Source organism: Polyodon spathula, chromosome 7 (assembly GCF_017654505.1).
Source record: "Polyodon spathula isolate WHYD16114869_AA chromosome 7, ASM1765450v1, whole genome shotgun sequence".
In the NCBI taxonomy this organism is placed as follows: Eukaryota; Metazoa; Chordata; class Actinopteri; order Acipenseriformes; family Polyodontidae; genus Polyodon; species Polyodon spathula.
Window position 1 is genome coordinate 36,571,358 of NC_054540.1, and position 17,040 is coordinate 36,588,397.

Consider the following 17,040-nt stretch of genomic DNA (forward strand, 5'->3'; position numbering starts at 1 on the left):
CACCTGTGAGGAAGAGAGAGAAGGAGTAGAGGCAAAAAAAAAAAAAAAAGGAGGGAGAAGCTCTGCTCAGTTAGTCTGCTGTGAATGAGGCACACGTTTCCTCTGCAAGGCCTTTTGGAGCTGGTGTACCAAACAAAAACTGTCAGGGCCCATACGTTATTTTAGAGAAGAAAAATGTAAATAGTAATACAAGAAAAAAGAGAGATCACACAAATCCAAAATTATAACAGTGACTGTGAGGGAAATGTTTTTAGTCAAGAACGGATGTTAGCCAATCTAATAAATAAATAATAATAAAAAAAAATATGTTAGTTTTTAGAACTGGCTCCTTTAATGTCCCCTGTGATTAATTTTAAGTGAGAACAAAAGCTTAAAAAAGACTAGCTATGGCTATGACAAAACCTAAAATAAAAATACGCACATTTCTTTTTTTTTTCTACTTACCGTACCTGACCTATCAGGAAATGGGGAAAAAGATTAGATTAGGTAAACCCATAGCTAGTCTTCAACGAGCAATGCTCAGTACACCTTCAAAGCCACTGAATAAAAAAAGGCCTTGCACAGAAAAACAGAAATGTCTACATAAAATGAAATTGTAATTTATATTCCATAGTGCTCAGGCCACTTACCAGAGCCCTTTGCTCTCATACTTACTGTCTGAACTGCAGTACATAATTTAATCCTTTACTGCAGATACAGCGACAGAGCTGAGGTAACACCCTACAATCAAAACATACTAAGGAATGCAAAACAAAAAGAACAAAAAACAAAATAGGTTGATTAAAAGAAAAGCAGCAGGTTGTGCAAGGTGACCAGATACAAAAATATCAATCATGATCAGAAACCTCTCAAAAAGGAGCACCACAAATCTGTTAACCGTATCGCCATTTCATAACAAACAGGCCACAGTTTTTAATGAACTGTTTAATTACTGAATTAAACTGCAGTAAGTAATTTACATTGCAATACATGCATGCAGATTAGTATCAGTATTTTACAATTCAATGCTTTAGGTCAGGTCAAATTTTGATTTTTTTTTTTTTTTTTTATTTAGCTGTGATTGTTAGAGGGAGTTTTTATACGGGAAATAACATATTGCGTGTATAATGTCTGTATTTTGAAAGAGAGAATGCTTCATTTCCTGTTTAAGAGCACACACACACACACAGTGCCACGATTTAGGTTTGACAACATATTGAACATTCAAACAATTATTAGCTCTGAAAATGTATTAAGGCACATTGATTTTAAAGCAGTGAAATGTCAGGTGTCATGTTAATTTATTTAAAAAATGTACCACACTTCTGAATGCACAAGATGAAACAGTAAGCGTGCTAGTCATTTGACAGTTTGCAAAACATAAAAAAAGTGGCCTGTTTAAGATGAAGTCTTACATGTGTTGAGGAATACCCATTTTCACCACCCCCTCCCCACATAATGAATTAATTGCATTTCCCCTCTACAAGATATACTGTACATCTAGCCTGTTCACGACTCGGAGGAACGTACCTATAACGCTCTTGGCGAAGGAGGCTCGTTTGAGCGTGGCAAGACCCAGGTCTCCGATCTTGACTGAGCCAGTTGGGCCGGTGATGAAGATGTTGTCGCACTTGAGGTCCCGGTGAATGATGGGAGGGGTCCTCGTGTGAAGGAAGTGAAGGCCCTTGAGGATTTGCCTGCACCAGCTGCGCAGCACTTTGATCTTCATCACCTTGAACCGCTTCAGGTACCTGTAGATTAGAACGTTGATGTTAAATGAACGGGGTCCACCACAAAACGAATGGAATACAAGCCACTGCCCTTTGATTCACAATGCAGGGATGGAAATAAGGCTCCCTTTGCATAGCAGTTTAATCCATACTATGAGTTTAATGAGATACATGTGCACTTGTTGCCTATATGCTATTTAAGCTTGTAGTTAATCTGGAATAGGTGAAACTGCTATGCAACTGGACTATTTATATCCCTGTAATGGTAATAATGCCCCTTTATAGGGGACCGTCCTTACGTTTTTAGTTTTTAGTTTAGTTTTTAATGAACTGTTTAGTTACTGAAATAAACTGCAGTAAGTAATTTATATTGCAATACATGCATGCAGATTAGTATCAGTATTTTACAATTCAATGCTTTAGGTCAGGTAAAAATTTTGATTTTTTTTTTTAATTTAGCTGTGATTGTTAGAGGGAGTTTTTATATTGAACTAAGACTTCCTCTGCATAGCAGTTTAATCCATACTATGAGTTTAATGAGATACATCTGCACTTGTTACCTATATGCTATTTAAGCTTGTAGTTAATCTGGAATAGGTGAAACTGCTATGCAACAGGACTACTTACATCCCTGTAATGGTAATAATGCCCCTTTATAGGGGACTGCCCTTTCTTAAAGAGTCTTAATGATTATGTATCACTGGTCACCTTTCATCGGCCCCTCAACGAGGGAACAAAAACAAAGCATCCCCGGGATATAACGGAAGGCAAACTTGCAGATCAGATTGAGTGTAAGAATGAATCTGTAAAAGTTTGTACAGATATTTAAACAATGCAATTAAAAGGTCTGTTTGTATAGGAAGCCACTTGCAACTTTTAAGAACCAGGTATGTCCAAACCTCCCCTACCGATTACAATAAACTGTAGCACTATTTCCTGTATCTTGTGTCTATCATTACAACCGCCCTTTTCAACAGTAAGTAGAGACAATGTTCTCAAAGCCAGGAGCTGTTCATTACTGGTCATCTCCCAGCTCTTATCTCTGTCTCCTCTTGCATCTGAGACTGTATCCTGGCAAGGCAGCAAGGTAGTGGAAACTGGGGAAATGCAGCAAAGACGCACAACTGATAAGCTCCTATTCCCACACAAAACCTGTGACCTGATTTTGTCAAGCTCTGACAGTGCCTACATAAGCAAGAGCGATAAAGCCACTGCAACCCCAGAGCTCTACAGCTGTCTCTTTGATCACAGGTGATGTGAATTAAATGTAACAAATAATACTAAAAATACTCCTGATTGAGCGTAATCTGTAACACATATTGTTTCCCCAATTAGGACTAATTTTAGACTGCCTTGCAGATAGCGGTCTACCTTTCATGGTCTACAGTACTGTGCAAAAGTTTTAGGCAGGTGTGAAAAAATGCTGTAAAGTAAGAATGCTTTCAAAAATAGACATGTTAATAGTTTATATTTATCAATTAACAAAATGCAAAGTGAGTGAACAGAAGAAAAATCTACCTCAAATTCATATTTGGTGTGACCACCCTTTGCCTGCAAAACAGCATCAATTCTTCTAGGTACACTTGCACACAGTTTTTGAAGGAACTCGGCAGGTAGGTTGGCCCAAACATCTAGAAGAACTAACCACTGTTCTTCTGTGGATTTAGGCAGCTTCAGTTGCTTCTCTCTCTTCATGTAATCCCAGACAGACTCGATGATGTTGAGATCAGGGCTCTGTGGGGGCCATACCATCACTTCCAGGACTTTTCGCTGAAGATAGTCCTTAATGACTTTCGCTGTATGTTTGGGGTCGTTGTCATGCTGCAGAATAAATTTGGGGCAAATCAGATGCCTCCCTGATGGTACTGCATGATGGGTAAGTATCTGTCTGTACTTCTCAGCATTGAGGAGACCATTAATTCTGACCAAATCCCCAACTCCATTTGCAGAAATGCAGCCCCAAACTTGCAAGGAACCTCCAGCATGCTTCACTGTTGCCTGCAGACACTCATTCGTGTACCGCTCTCCAGCCCTTCGGCGAACAAACTGCCTTCTGCTACCGCCAAATATTTCAAATTTTGACTCATCAGTCCAGAGCACCTGCTGCCATTTTTCTGCACCCCAGTTCCTGTGTTTTCGTACATAGTTGAGTCGCTTGGCCTTGTTTCCACGTCGGAGGTATGGCTTTTTGGCCGCAAGTCTTCCATGAAGGCCACTTCTGACTAGACCTCTCCGGACAGTAGATGGGTGTACCAGGGTCCCACTGTTTTCTGCCAATTCTGAGCTGACGGCATTGCTGGACACCTTCCAATTGCAAAGGGAAGTAAGCATGATGTGTCTTTCATCTGCTGCAGTAAGTTTCCTTGGCCGACCACTGCGTCTACGGTCCTCAGCGTTGCCCGTTTCTTTGTGCTTCTTCAAAAGAGCTTAGACAGCACATCTGGAAACCCCTGTCTGCCTTGAAATTTCTGCCTGGGAGAGACCTTGCTAATGCAGTATAACTACCTTGTGTCTTGTTGCTGTGCTCAGTCTTGCCATGGTGTATGACTTTTGACAGTAAACTGTCTTCAGCAACCTCTCCTTGTTAGCTGAGTTTGCCTGTTCCTCACCCAGTTTTATTCCTCCTACACAGCTGTTTCTGTTTCAGTTAATGATTGTGTTTCAACCTACATATTTAACTGATGATCATTAGCACCTGTTTGGTATAATTGTTTAATCACACACCTGACTATATGCCTACAAAATCCCTGACTTTGTGCAAGTGTACCTAGAAGAACTGATGCTGTTTTGAACGCAAAGGGTGGTCACACCAAATATGGATTTGATTTAGATTTTTCTTCTGTTCACTCACTTTGCATTTAGTTAATTGATAAATATAAACTATTAACATGTCTATTTTTGAAAGCATTCTTCTTCTGCCTAAAACTTTTGCACAGTACTGTGTATGTTCTGCAATAAACACGAATGTTTATTAACTATATGGCTACAGTAAATGGAGACAGTTACTGTAAAAATCATTTTATGTTACACTGGCGTAAAAGTCGCTCCCCCCTTTTGAAACCTCAGCTGTTTGTTTTAAGGAAAACACCTTAAATTTGTGTTTAATATGCTTTTTATTTTTTTACAATTATTTTTTTTCCTATATGCTCAACACCGATACACAGGTTTAGTTTTGGAATAACCGTTGTTTGAAAACATTTTATTCCATTAATAATTTTACAGTGTTGTTTTTCGTTTTTAGTTAAAACTGCTAGAAACTATTCATTTTTCAAATTTTTTAAGTTTTAATTAAGAGCATAAAATCAAGTTATATTATACATAGCACATCACCATCTGTATTAAACTACCTGTATTTTATTTTAGCTTATCTAGTACCCAAACAAGTTCAAGAACATATCTTCTTTGCTTTACTGAACATTTCTTTCCAAAACCATACTTCAACAATAGTTCCTGCTACATTGGCTTTTAAAAAATTGTTGTATTAATTCAAATTTAAAAGAAAAAGTATTAAACAGTGCTGCCTCATCAATTAAAAAACAATAAACTAAACAGTGCATCATTTAATAACCAGTAAACAAAACATTTTGTGTTGCATACAGTGCAGTACAATTGCATTAAATTTCCAACTGTACAAATATATTCATTTTGCTTTCTCAATCTGAACCATAACCATACACATACTTTACAAGTGCACCACTGTGTTGCATTGACATGTAGAGCAAGTTACAGTATATATTAGTTATTCAAACAAAATGTTTTCTACATCGGGCCATAAACACTTTCCTCCCATTAGCTTGTTTTTCTTTCCACATTTTCAGTTTGTCTTTGTTTTGTCTCCAGTCACGTACTGTTTTTTCAGCACTGTGATTAACATGTATTTCTGCAAATTCAACACCATGCAATTTCAAACCTTAAGCACTTTTTTTTATTCTTACTGTCCTACTTTATTCAGTCTCAAAGTCACCTGCATTATTATAGCATTGCAGTTACAATGAACGGAAGACTTGAAGTTTACTACTCTGTTTTCTAACCAATAGCTCTTAGCTTCGGATCCCAGGGGCGGGCTCAGTTTGAATGTTGACAAATCAATGGCCAGGAGGGTGGGAATAAGGAAATTCATAGACTCTGACAGCTACTGTGTGAACACTAAGTGAAGCAGTGACATTTTTGAGAGGAGGTCAGTCAAGAGTCTGAAAGCTTGTGTTTAACATTCCAAATGGACTAACAGTATTGACAGTAAGAAATTTAAAATTTTAATTAGTAGAGTGGTTTTGTGTTTCTACCTAGCAACATGACCTGAATGCCGTAGATCCTGAACAAATAAATCCCAAGTTGTTAACAGTTTTATTTGTGTGAGACGTAACCGTGGCAGTAGTAATCCCATTTTGGAACTGGTACAATAGTTCAATATTAGACACACTGGCGCATACATCGCACCAGTGTATTAGTCACTTCCCCCTTTTAAGGGCCCCACAAAAATACCAAGAAAATCAACTTATTCAATGGTTTTTACAATAGTTCCCACTGGCTTTTATGCCAATTCAGATACGGTACATCATTTCAGGTAAGTAGACTAGCCTTAATGAAATCAACTGGGAGCAGGGCCGTCCCAAACATTTAATCATTAATCCCTATTACTACATGCTGTGCAGTTCAAAAGACTCCCATATGAATCATGAGGAGTAATCCCAGAATTAGCTTTGCTGTATACTTTCTCAGGGAAGGTCAGTGCTGAGGGACAGAGATATGCACCAAAGGTTTGATGGTAAGGGGAACAGAAGACACTGTATTCTATTTGTAACACAGAAAGTGAAAAAGGAGAGCGCTTCTGTCAGAGTTGTGGAATCGTGGAAGAATAAGACGGCAAAAACTTGTCCAAGGAACAAAATGCTAGAAAAATCCACTTGTCCCCCCCCACCGTCGCACAAAACACACACAAAAAAGTAGAATATAACTTGTAGGATTTTGGTTTTTATTTAACAGTGAACACAATCAATCAATTAGTGATTAACAGGGGCAGATCTAGTCTTGTAGCTTGACTGGTTCACTAAATTCTTCAAGATACATAAAAGGTTCCCCTTTGACCCCACCTCGCCTCAGCAATAGCATGCTTTACGGAATTGTTCCTTTCAGTGCAGTTTTGAACACATTTGCTAGTATATTTAAGTAGCATACTAAGAGTTCAACTATAATAATCAATACTTGGAGTTATTCAAATATACAGATAGCTTTTGCCTGCTTTTTTCCACTCTTTCTCTATAAGTTGAATCCAACTCCTGATGCACAGGTGTTTTAGTTGTTGCATCACAGACATGAAACCATTGCCAACTATTACTGTTGCTTTTTCTACACATTCTTTCAGTTTTGTAACCCCAGATTTTTAAAAAGAAACCTGGCAATTCTCTCATTTTGTGCAAAGACCAAATTTTTTTTCTTATGTTTATTTCTATGATCTACTTTTTTTTTTTTTTTTTTTTTTTTTTTTAAACCGTGTACAACATTTTACAGTTATTTTTCCTCATTTAACATCTTGTCCCATGGTGGCTAACTGATCCCAATTTCCTGATGGCTTTTTTTTGGGAGGATAACATTCTTCCTCTGCGCTACTCTCACTGAAAAATAAATATATACATTAATATATAAACACAATGCCATGAGATTTACAGTCTATTTTTAAATAAAATATTGTACACAATCTCATATTTAAGCAAGGCATTTCTATGATTGTAAACATATTTGTCTATCTTCATGTTTTAATAGTTTTACAAATCGATGGATTGTGCATGTGCAATAAATAACTAAATTGCATCTGTTCAAATATAATTTTTAAAAAGTTTTTTTGTTTTTATATAGTGTTTAAATCGAAAAATGTAAATACAGTAAATAGCAAACTAGGTTAGCAACACTAAATCGAAAGAAAAAAATAAATCATTACATTTTTTGCCAGGTAAAGTTAGTCTTGAAAATGCTTCTAAACAGTAAACTTTTTTTTTTTTTTTTTTTTTTTTTTTTTAAAAACATCCCAACAAGTAAATTACACAACATGATTTTCTCTAATCCACTGATACCTTAGCGAATATTGTGTGTGTTTGTTTTTTGCAACTTTACTAGATTGCTACCAATTAACAAAAAACATAAATAATACCTTAAATTTAAAAGATTGGTCTGCCCTGCCAGAAGCTCTCAGGCAGCAACTTCTGTGCTTCTTTGTAACCAACAGAAGATCGGCTTCACCCGCAGCTAGCCAATCAGAAGTGATAGGGTTGGGACATAAACACTTTTTACAATGTTTGTGTGTAGGTGCTTCCGCAATTTAGTTTTCAGAAAACTTGCGTGGCTCTCTAGAAATATACCTAGAGTGTCTTTCTAGCAACAGAATGAACATAGGAATAATAAATAAATAAAAACTACTTGCCCAACAGGCAAAGTATAAAATGGAAAAGCTTCTTGTCCCTCACACAAATCTTGTTGTCTTGGGTGTCGGGCGATACAAATTGCACACCCTTAGAATAAAAATGAAAATAAAGATTTTTCTTTTTCTAAATGTGAAATAAAAAGATTTATCAAATTGCACAAAAACAGACACCAACCAATACATCAGTATTGCCATTTAAAAGATTATGTATTCACAGGCACAACATGCAGGACTTACAAGCATAAAATTGCCAACTATGCTAATTAAATAAAATAAAAAATATGAACCTATTAAGCCATTAAAAAGTAAGCAGCGAGGAACTTTAGAAGTAATGTTAGTTGTAACAGCTGTTTGAGAACATTGGTTGGTATACTATTAAGTCCCTAGTGAAGTTTTAGAATAGGTTTCAAATCAAACTTTGGCACCTCTACTTCCAACACTACCTCTTTATGTACAAGACTAGTCTTACCTTGAACAAATAACAAAAATTAGCATCCAATTAGAATGACCTATATAAGAAATGTCCAATGTTACTTGTAAAATCTTAACTATGTTACGACATTTATTGTCTTCAGCCAGTTTTACAGGCTGTGTGCAGTTTTGTTACCTCTCCAGAACTGACAATGTTCTGGAATGTTTGGCTATCAATTAATGCAGTTGCTTTGTGGCTGCACATTTTTGAAGCACAGCTGAACTTTAAGTAGGCCCAGAAGCCATTGTGAAGCAGTTGTCACACACCCTTGGCAGAACAACCAGTTGGAACCAAAAGGTGATTATTACTGGTTGAAAAGTAAAGAAACACAGTCCAGCTGCCAACACTGAACACTTCAAGACTGGGTTTAGAACAGTCAAAAAACCACAAGAGACATTCCTGATCCTCCCCAATCTCAGCTGAAAATTGATACATTGATTGTTACAGTGGCATGCATAGGAATTAATTTTCAGTTTAGGGAGGCACTACCTGTAGGTATTTATAACTTTGAGAAACCTATTTTTATAACTTTGAGAAATTTAACCCCTCCCTCTGGTGCTTCTACAAAGAAAAGATGCAAAACAGAAGATTGTCTGCAGACTGCTAGAGAAAAAGTAACCACGTTCTAGTTTACTTTGAGTTTTTATTTTAGAACTAGCTCAACTGTCTTACAGGTGCGGCGCAGCGTGCCACGCAAGGCATTTTTGCGGCCTGTATCGTGCTTGCCAGGAAAAATCATGAATGAAACTACAGAGGTTGTCTACAGAGGTGTCAAAGCACCCTGAAGTATCTAATCCTTTCCATATTTCACAAAAGGACAGATGATGTTGGCTAGGAAGATGACAAGTCTTGACTTCCAGTGGTATTGTCGCAGGGGAAGTGTTGCTGTAGGGTCTCCTCATCCTCCTCTATAGCTCACACATATAACTGCTGACCGGTGCTCTCTTTCCGTCAAAACCATTCTTTAAGCAGATTAACATGGAATACCTGCTTAGGCTTCCTCCGATCAGGCATGGGGATCTCATAGGTGAGGGGTCCCATTTTCCTGATGACACTAAGGTCACTGCCACTTTGCCAGCAGTTTATTTTCTGATGTTTGCAACAACAACAATACTTTTTGTCATCTCTGAAAAGTCAGAGATCGGGCAGCTCGGTCATACTTTTGTGCCTGTATGGCCTTTCCCAAGTTCTAATGAGCCAGTGCGGACATCTCCTCCAGTTTGTCTTGCATTCAAAGGACAAAGGCAACCAAGTTTTCCTGTTGGTTGTCCCCCCCCCCCCACAGTCAACCAGGCCATCTGTCTGAGGATGGTAAGGTGTGGTCTTTATCCCCCTCAACCCTAGTAACTGACAGATCTGCCTCAACATTTTGGATAAAAAGTTAGTACTCTGATCAGTTAAAATTTTGAGATACTCCTACCATAGTGTAATCACACATGACTAGTATATATCGCTTACCTGCTCGAATCCTAAGGGTCTCACAATATCCATGGCTATCAGGAAAAACATCAATTTTAGAACTAGCTCAACTGTCGCTACAGCAGACTAAGGGGTTATATCACAAAATATGTGCACCTATGTACACATATTCTGTAAAATATTATATCTGTGATTAGCTTCCTCTTTTCTTTTACAGGCTACCACCCCTCAGTCTGGCCGAGAGTACACACACCCCTCACACCTAGGTAAGTTATTCCTCATTATTAGTTGTTTTGCTTTTTGGTTTAAAAACACTGGCAAGATATGTAATTATATACTCATCAACAGTTTTCATTTGAACAGGAAAGTCCAGCGCGTATTTAAAATGTCAGGGCTCAGGATTAGTGATGGAGAACGGGTTTCTCTCCATCACAGTGAAAAGCAAAACAATATTGACTGTGTTAATATGCCTATTACTGACCATGCTGTAATTTGAGTCAATACAATTAAAGATAATAATGCCAGTTGTAAACACATAGAGAATAAAAAGCAAATAAGATGGCAACAATGGCAAAGCACTGCATTCTTCTATGCTAACAAACCTAGTAAAATGTACTGCTCGCAAGGCGGAGCTTTCCCAAAGTAAGCAAGCTAAATTAATTACGTTTTTCATTATTCTTCCACGCTACCTGCCTTTCATGAAGCTATAATTAGCAATTTTAAACCACGGACGTTTCTTAATTGAAATATATTTTCTGACGATTTAGAAATGAGCTCAAAACTATTTTTCTAGCTATACAATCAAAGGAAATGGATCACTTTACTGTGTAAAGCAGGGATCCTCAAATTTGGGCACGGGCATATATACATATACACACACACAGCTCTGGAAAAAATTGAGACCACTGCAAATTTTTCTTAAATCAGCATCTCTACATGTATGGCAGCCATTCCATTCCAGTGCCTGTTGAATTCCAACACAGGCACACCTCATTCTACTGAATGAGGTACTGATTAGGGGATCACCTGAACCAAATCTTATTTAACAAGGAGAAGTATAAAAACCACTCCTGTGGCTATCCTCTTGCAATAGGACCAGCTGGATGGCAAAACAGTGCTAGTAGTACCTCAAAAGTAATTGGAATAAAAAAATAACTACTGACCATGCCCAAAGAGTTGAAAAGGAAAGTTTTGAGTGAGGAAAAGGAGGGTTCAATTCTGGCTTTACTGGCAGAGGGATACAGTGAGCGTCAGGTTGCTTCCATCCTTAAAAATTCAAAGATGGTGGTTCATAAGAACAAGGTCAAGTAGCACACATTGGGGACAACAAAGCTACAGACCGGCAGAGGGCGAAAACGACTCTCCACTGACCGGGATGACCGCCAACTCATTCGAATGTCACTCAGTAATATAAATAGTAGTATAACTACAGGGGCCTTAAGCCCACCAGTTCAGTTTAGTTCCAGCTGCCTAAGTGGATACATATCTGCATTTTTCTGAGATGGCATCAAGAGGCTGCAAGCATCCGACAGACGCATTTTGCTATGTCTGCGGCAAATTTCTCAAGACAAGAGCGAAAAAGTACTCCGTGGAAGCATCTGCTAAGATGTGTGAGGCCTACAAGGCATATTTCAGCATGCCTGTCGGGGATCAAGACAAACCCTGGGCACCTCATTTCACCTGCGAGCACTGCAAAAAAACTCTGGAAGGTAAGATGGACAATTGTTGCTCGGAATTTTATGTTATAAAATTTGTTAATTTTGAAAACTGTAAAAGTTTTTAATTTTAAAATGTTTTACAATTTTCAGTGTTATTGAAAAAAAATATATCATATATGAAAAATGTTGCGAGAATCTCTAACACATTAGTCATGGGTGAAATAAATGTATTTTTGTAGGATGGTACAGAGGGGAAAAGAGAGCCATGAAGTTCGCTATCCCAAGAATTTGGCGGGAACCCACTGACCACTCAAGCAACTGCTACTTCTGCATGGTGGACCCTTGCAAACGTTGGACTGGCAAGAATACACCTGCTATCACGTATCCGGACCTTCCTTCATCCATCATCCCGGTGCCACACTGCCATGAGCTCCCCGTACCCACTCCTCCGGAGAGAGAGCAGCCGTCTTTAGAAGAGAGCAGCAAGTCAGAGAGCGAGGAAGACGTTGTAGATCCAGATGACAATTTCAGAGGTGGAGCTGAGGAGAGAAACCCATACTACCCCAACCAAAAAGACCTCAACGACTTGATTAGAGATCTTGGTCTCACCAAGTCCAATGCCGAGCTTCTGACGTCTAGGCTCAAGCAGTGGAACTTGTTGGATGAAAGTGTGCAAGTCGCAAATCAGAGGAAGCGTCACCAACCTTTTTCCAGCTTCTTCACCTGTCAAGATGGGCTCTGCTTCTGCCACAATGTGACCAGTCTGTTCGAGGCAATCGGAATCGCCTGTAACCAGAATGAGTGGTGCCTCTTCATTCACAGCTCATCCAGGAGCCTCAAAGCCGTGCTGCTCCATAATGATAACAAGTACCCGTCTCTTCCCCTGGCTCACTCGGTGCACCTCAAAGAGGATTACAACAGCATCAAGACCTTGCTGGACGCCTTGAAGTATGATGAGTACGGCTGGGAGGTCATAGGAGACTTCAAAATGGTGGCATTCCTGATGGGTCTCCAAGGCAGTTTTACCAAGTTTCCCTGCTATCTTTGCCTTTGGGACAGCAGGGACACCAAGGCGCACTACCACAGGCGGGACTGGCCACAGCGGACCGAGTTCTCTGTGGGAGGAACAACGTCAAGTGGGAGCCACTGGTGGACCCCCGGAAGGTGCTGATGCTACCACTGCACATCAAGTTGGGCCTTATGAAACAATTTGTCAGAGCTCTAGATAAGGAGTCGGCAGCCTTCAAGTACCTTCAAGACTTCTTCCCTAAGCTGTCTGAGGCAAAGGTCAAAGTCGGTGTCTTCGTCGGACCACAGATAAAGAAGACCCTGGAGTGCAATGAATTCCCCAAGAAGCTCACTAGTAAAAAGAAAGCGGCTTGGAACAGCTTTGTCGCAGTGGTTCGGGGCTTCCTGGGCAATCACAAGGCCGAAAACTGTGTGGAGCTGGTTGAGACTCTGGTGAAGAACTATGGCACAATGGGCTGTAGGATGTCCCTCAAAGTCCATATCCTTGATGCTCATTTTGATAAATTCAAGGAGAACATGGAAGCGTACTCGGAGGAGCAAGGCGAGCGCTTCCACCAGGATATACTGGACTTTGAACGCCGCTACCAAGGACAGTATAACGAAAACATGATGGGAGACTACATTTGGGGGCTGACAGTATAATCGTAAATCTCGAAAAACTACTCACTTCTAAATCTTTTGTAGTCATTTTTGTATTACTTTAGTATAAATACATGTTAATTTGGATTCATATGTTGTTTTTTTCTTACTTTATGTGAACGAAGAGACACAAAAGCGCCCGTTTTCTCATTGGAAATAGTGATATTTTGAAATTTACGTGTCCTGGTCACAAAAGCAAAGTTTGTGGGGAATGATAGCCATTTTCTGTACTTTTGAGGCATAAGCAATTAGGAAATAACACTTACTACCCAGGACCAAAAAAAAAAAAAAAATTTGTTACACGGTGTTATGCGTTGACATTAAAAGGGCCGCTATTTAAACTACAATCGGGTAATACATAGCAGTGAACCTGCTTTACAGCAACGAGTAAGTCAACACGCCTTTATTTGTGTTTCATATTTTAGCCTGCTTATTATAATGCCAGTAAAATGCTAAACTTAACTTGGAGTACTGTATATAGAATTACTCCCACATGATATTGCTGGACTGTTACTAAACTTTCATATTGTTTTCTTGTTATTATAAATGCCAGCAATAAGCTAAACAGGTCTTTTCAAAACACCTTTATTTGTAGACTGAACTACTATGTTAGTGGAAGACTGAAAATATAACACTCACAACTGTGCTGGACATTTGGTTTTCTGAACTGTTGTGATATAATTCTTAGGTTTTCCTGCTTTATTTTAGTGCCAGAAATAAGCCAAGTGACATCTATAAACATTGACATACTTGAAGTGTCTGATTGAAAAAACAAAAAGAAGAATTGTGGTAATATTTATTACATTTATTTATTTTAACTAGCAAAATTACAAATGCCATACTTCATTATTAATATGTTGATAAAAAGAAACAAATGGAATTGGCCATTTTTGAAAAACGGAATTTGGTATTCAAGAATGGAACAATTAGTAGCCCTGCAGATGGTTACAATTGAAGGCAGTGCAGACACCAGTGTTTTATGCAGTAGTATAAAGCAATTTTATGCGGGCCACAAGTTAATCATGCAGTCTATAACAACAACTGACAGGGCTGCATAGGATCAGAGGATGATTCAAAATCAGAGGCAGAGCCACAATAAATGTCTTGTTTAAATTTAAAGTAAATTGTAAAATTGTTGGAATATTGTTTCAAAATTGTATAAAGCAACAAAAATATATTGAAAGGGTTAATACATGGCCAAAGGTTTCTCACTGATAATTTACCCTTTCTCAGTCAAAACGGCAAGTTTCTCAGTATCTAAAAAGCTTAGAGTGAACACTTACAATTGTAATTAGACATCCCTGGAAATGTTGTATTCAGTGGACCAAGAATACTTCTTTAATATCTCCTAATAGTATGCTATTTGGTATTTAGGATAGCATCACAGGTACCAGTATTAACTTCACTAAAAATAACTTGTTTCATGGCAGCCTGATGTTTGCTGAGGCTTACTCCTGCACCACCAGAGGGCAGAAGTGTTTAGAAAGTAAGTTTCTCTTGTAATCTCCAGGTCATGTTGTGCTGCCACAAACACATGTCCTAACTGAGTCAGAAGTACTGTCAACCAGGAATGTGAGGAATTTCTATATTTTAACAGAAGTTGAGTGAGCAGATTTCCACCTACTTTGCGTTTGCTTGAGATTATGTTAAGTGTATAAAGTCTTCCTTCTGGGGCAGTACCTGAGCTACAGTTGATTATCCCACCCCACCCCCTTTTATTTGGTAAGCTTACAAATAATTTTTCTTTTATCCAGCTTGACACTCCTAAACAAAATCTGTGTAATGATTGTAGCATTTCAGTATCACCCTACTGAAACACTAATTGGGGTCTACTTTACAGATCTAAACATCTAAATGGTGCCATCTTTTACATTCGAAAGAACCCTCCCTGGAGTGTTACATATTTTTTCACATTAAACTTATTATAAATCATTAACATGGATCTAGAACTCAGGAACTGCTATCAAACAAAGATTTTTATTTATTTTTATTATTTTGCTGTATGTTCTGGGATGACATCTGTACACAGGTTAAATGAAATTAAATTAACAAATCAGTAATAGTAATTGGTTGCTTTCTTATAAGTGATTTATAATAATTGAACAGACTACCTTGCATCTAAACATGATCTTTGCAAGTCCACGAGAATTAGAAACTAAAGCTGAAGGAACACAAAGCCACTTTTGGCTTGTAACCTGGCTCCGGGAGTCTTAGTTTGAGGCAACTTTTCTGCTCCCTCAGCTTAAAACATTTTACAAAAAACTGGAGTTTCAGACCGCTCTCTGCAGTATTTATAGCACACAGACAGCAAGAACTGGCTAATTGTTGTCATAAATCAACAGACTGTCAGAAACTTCGATTCAATAAAGTAGGACAAGATGGTAGCTAGTTGTTTCTAAATGTACCCATATTTTGTGTGGTTTTGTTATGTACTAAAAATTCCTTAAAAAAAAACAAAAACAAAACAGCATTTCTTTCTAGTTACCCCCCTTACCCCTCCCCTAAATCCCCCTATCATCACCAGATGACACCCTAGTATGGAAGTCAAGGAATTTAAAGGTGTACTTTCCCACGATAATGCTTAATTTTACATTAAAAAATAACTCATTGAAGTGTACTACATTTTTCCAAAGTTAAGGCTACCGTCTACATCTATCTTGCCTTTTATCCAGCTTGTTTACATTCCCCAAAAGGTAGTTTTAACTGCAGGTCTGGGTTACAAGTTACCCCCCTCTCTGAAACCTGCCAGCCCCTGTGTCATTCTGTGTGAGCCAAATACGTAAGACCGACAGGTAAAGACGATTGTCTTCTTTTAACCATGAAGTCCAGTGCACCTTATTTTCATGCCCAGTGCAAAAAATGACAATACTGACCCACAGGACTATATATACAGTAGATCTGGTCTCTAATGGATAAGGCCATCCTTTCTGCATGACAGAACCCCTAGTTTTATAGTCCTCTTTCGCACCAAAAGTGCTCACTTAAAGCATAACAGACAGTGTTAGCTGCACATACAGTATTAACTTGGATTTACCCAGCCCCCAGACTAGTACCCAGCCTACCACACATTCTTCAGCGAGGACAGACTCTTAACCACTACACCAGTTGCTGGGGAAGTTGGAAGTGGTACAGAACTTCTGCATTTGGTGCAGCGTTTCTCAAAGCTACCACCAGGGAAATGTTGTTTGTGCCACAGCAGGTCAAAGTAACCATCCCAAGCATCCCCTAGTAGACAACTACCAACGCCTAATCATCCTGCGAAAGGCATCGGCAATGGTAACTGTGTTTGTTCAGCCCATTTCATTGCTGTTGTCATGATCTGGGTTCTCAGACTCCTGCTGTGGCTTTCCTTTGGCTTACATTTCAGTTAGCCATAATAGTTTATGGCCACCAGATGTTTTGGTCTAGTACATGGTTCCTATGTCTAACACTACAATCGCTAGAATAGGTCACTGTACCAAATAAGTCCTACGTACAGCACGTTGTACAGTAGTCCCATTCTAGCGAGTGTAGTACTTCCTAGGTCTAGTGCATTGTACTGTAGTATTATGGTAGCATTATTGCAGCTTAGTCTTATTGTAGCATTATTGTAGTCTACTAGGTCCTATTCTAGGAAGTGTGCTAAGTCCTATGTCTACCAAGTGGTGCTTAGTCCTAGGTCTAGTATGTCCTATGAAGCACAGTACAGTAGTTCTACTC

At 38.7% G+C, this 17,040-nt stretch overlaps 1 protein-coding gene across 1 annotated transcript in view; it reads right to left on the bottom strand.

The window, feature by feature from the left end:
• The window catches only part of LOC121317843 (serine/threonine-protein kinase WNK1-like), a 174,047-nt gene that overhangs the window by 80,198 nt on the left and 76,809 nt on the right, over positions 1-17,040 (bottom strand). Inside the window, exon 4 of the mRNA XM_041253944.1 lies at positions 1,510-1,730. Within this exon, the coding sequence (XP_041109878.1) occupies positions 1,510-1,730 (221 nt within the window). The remainder of the gene's footprint in view (positions 1-1,509; positions 1,731-17,040) is intronic.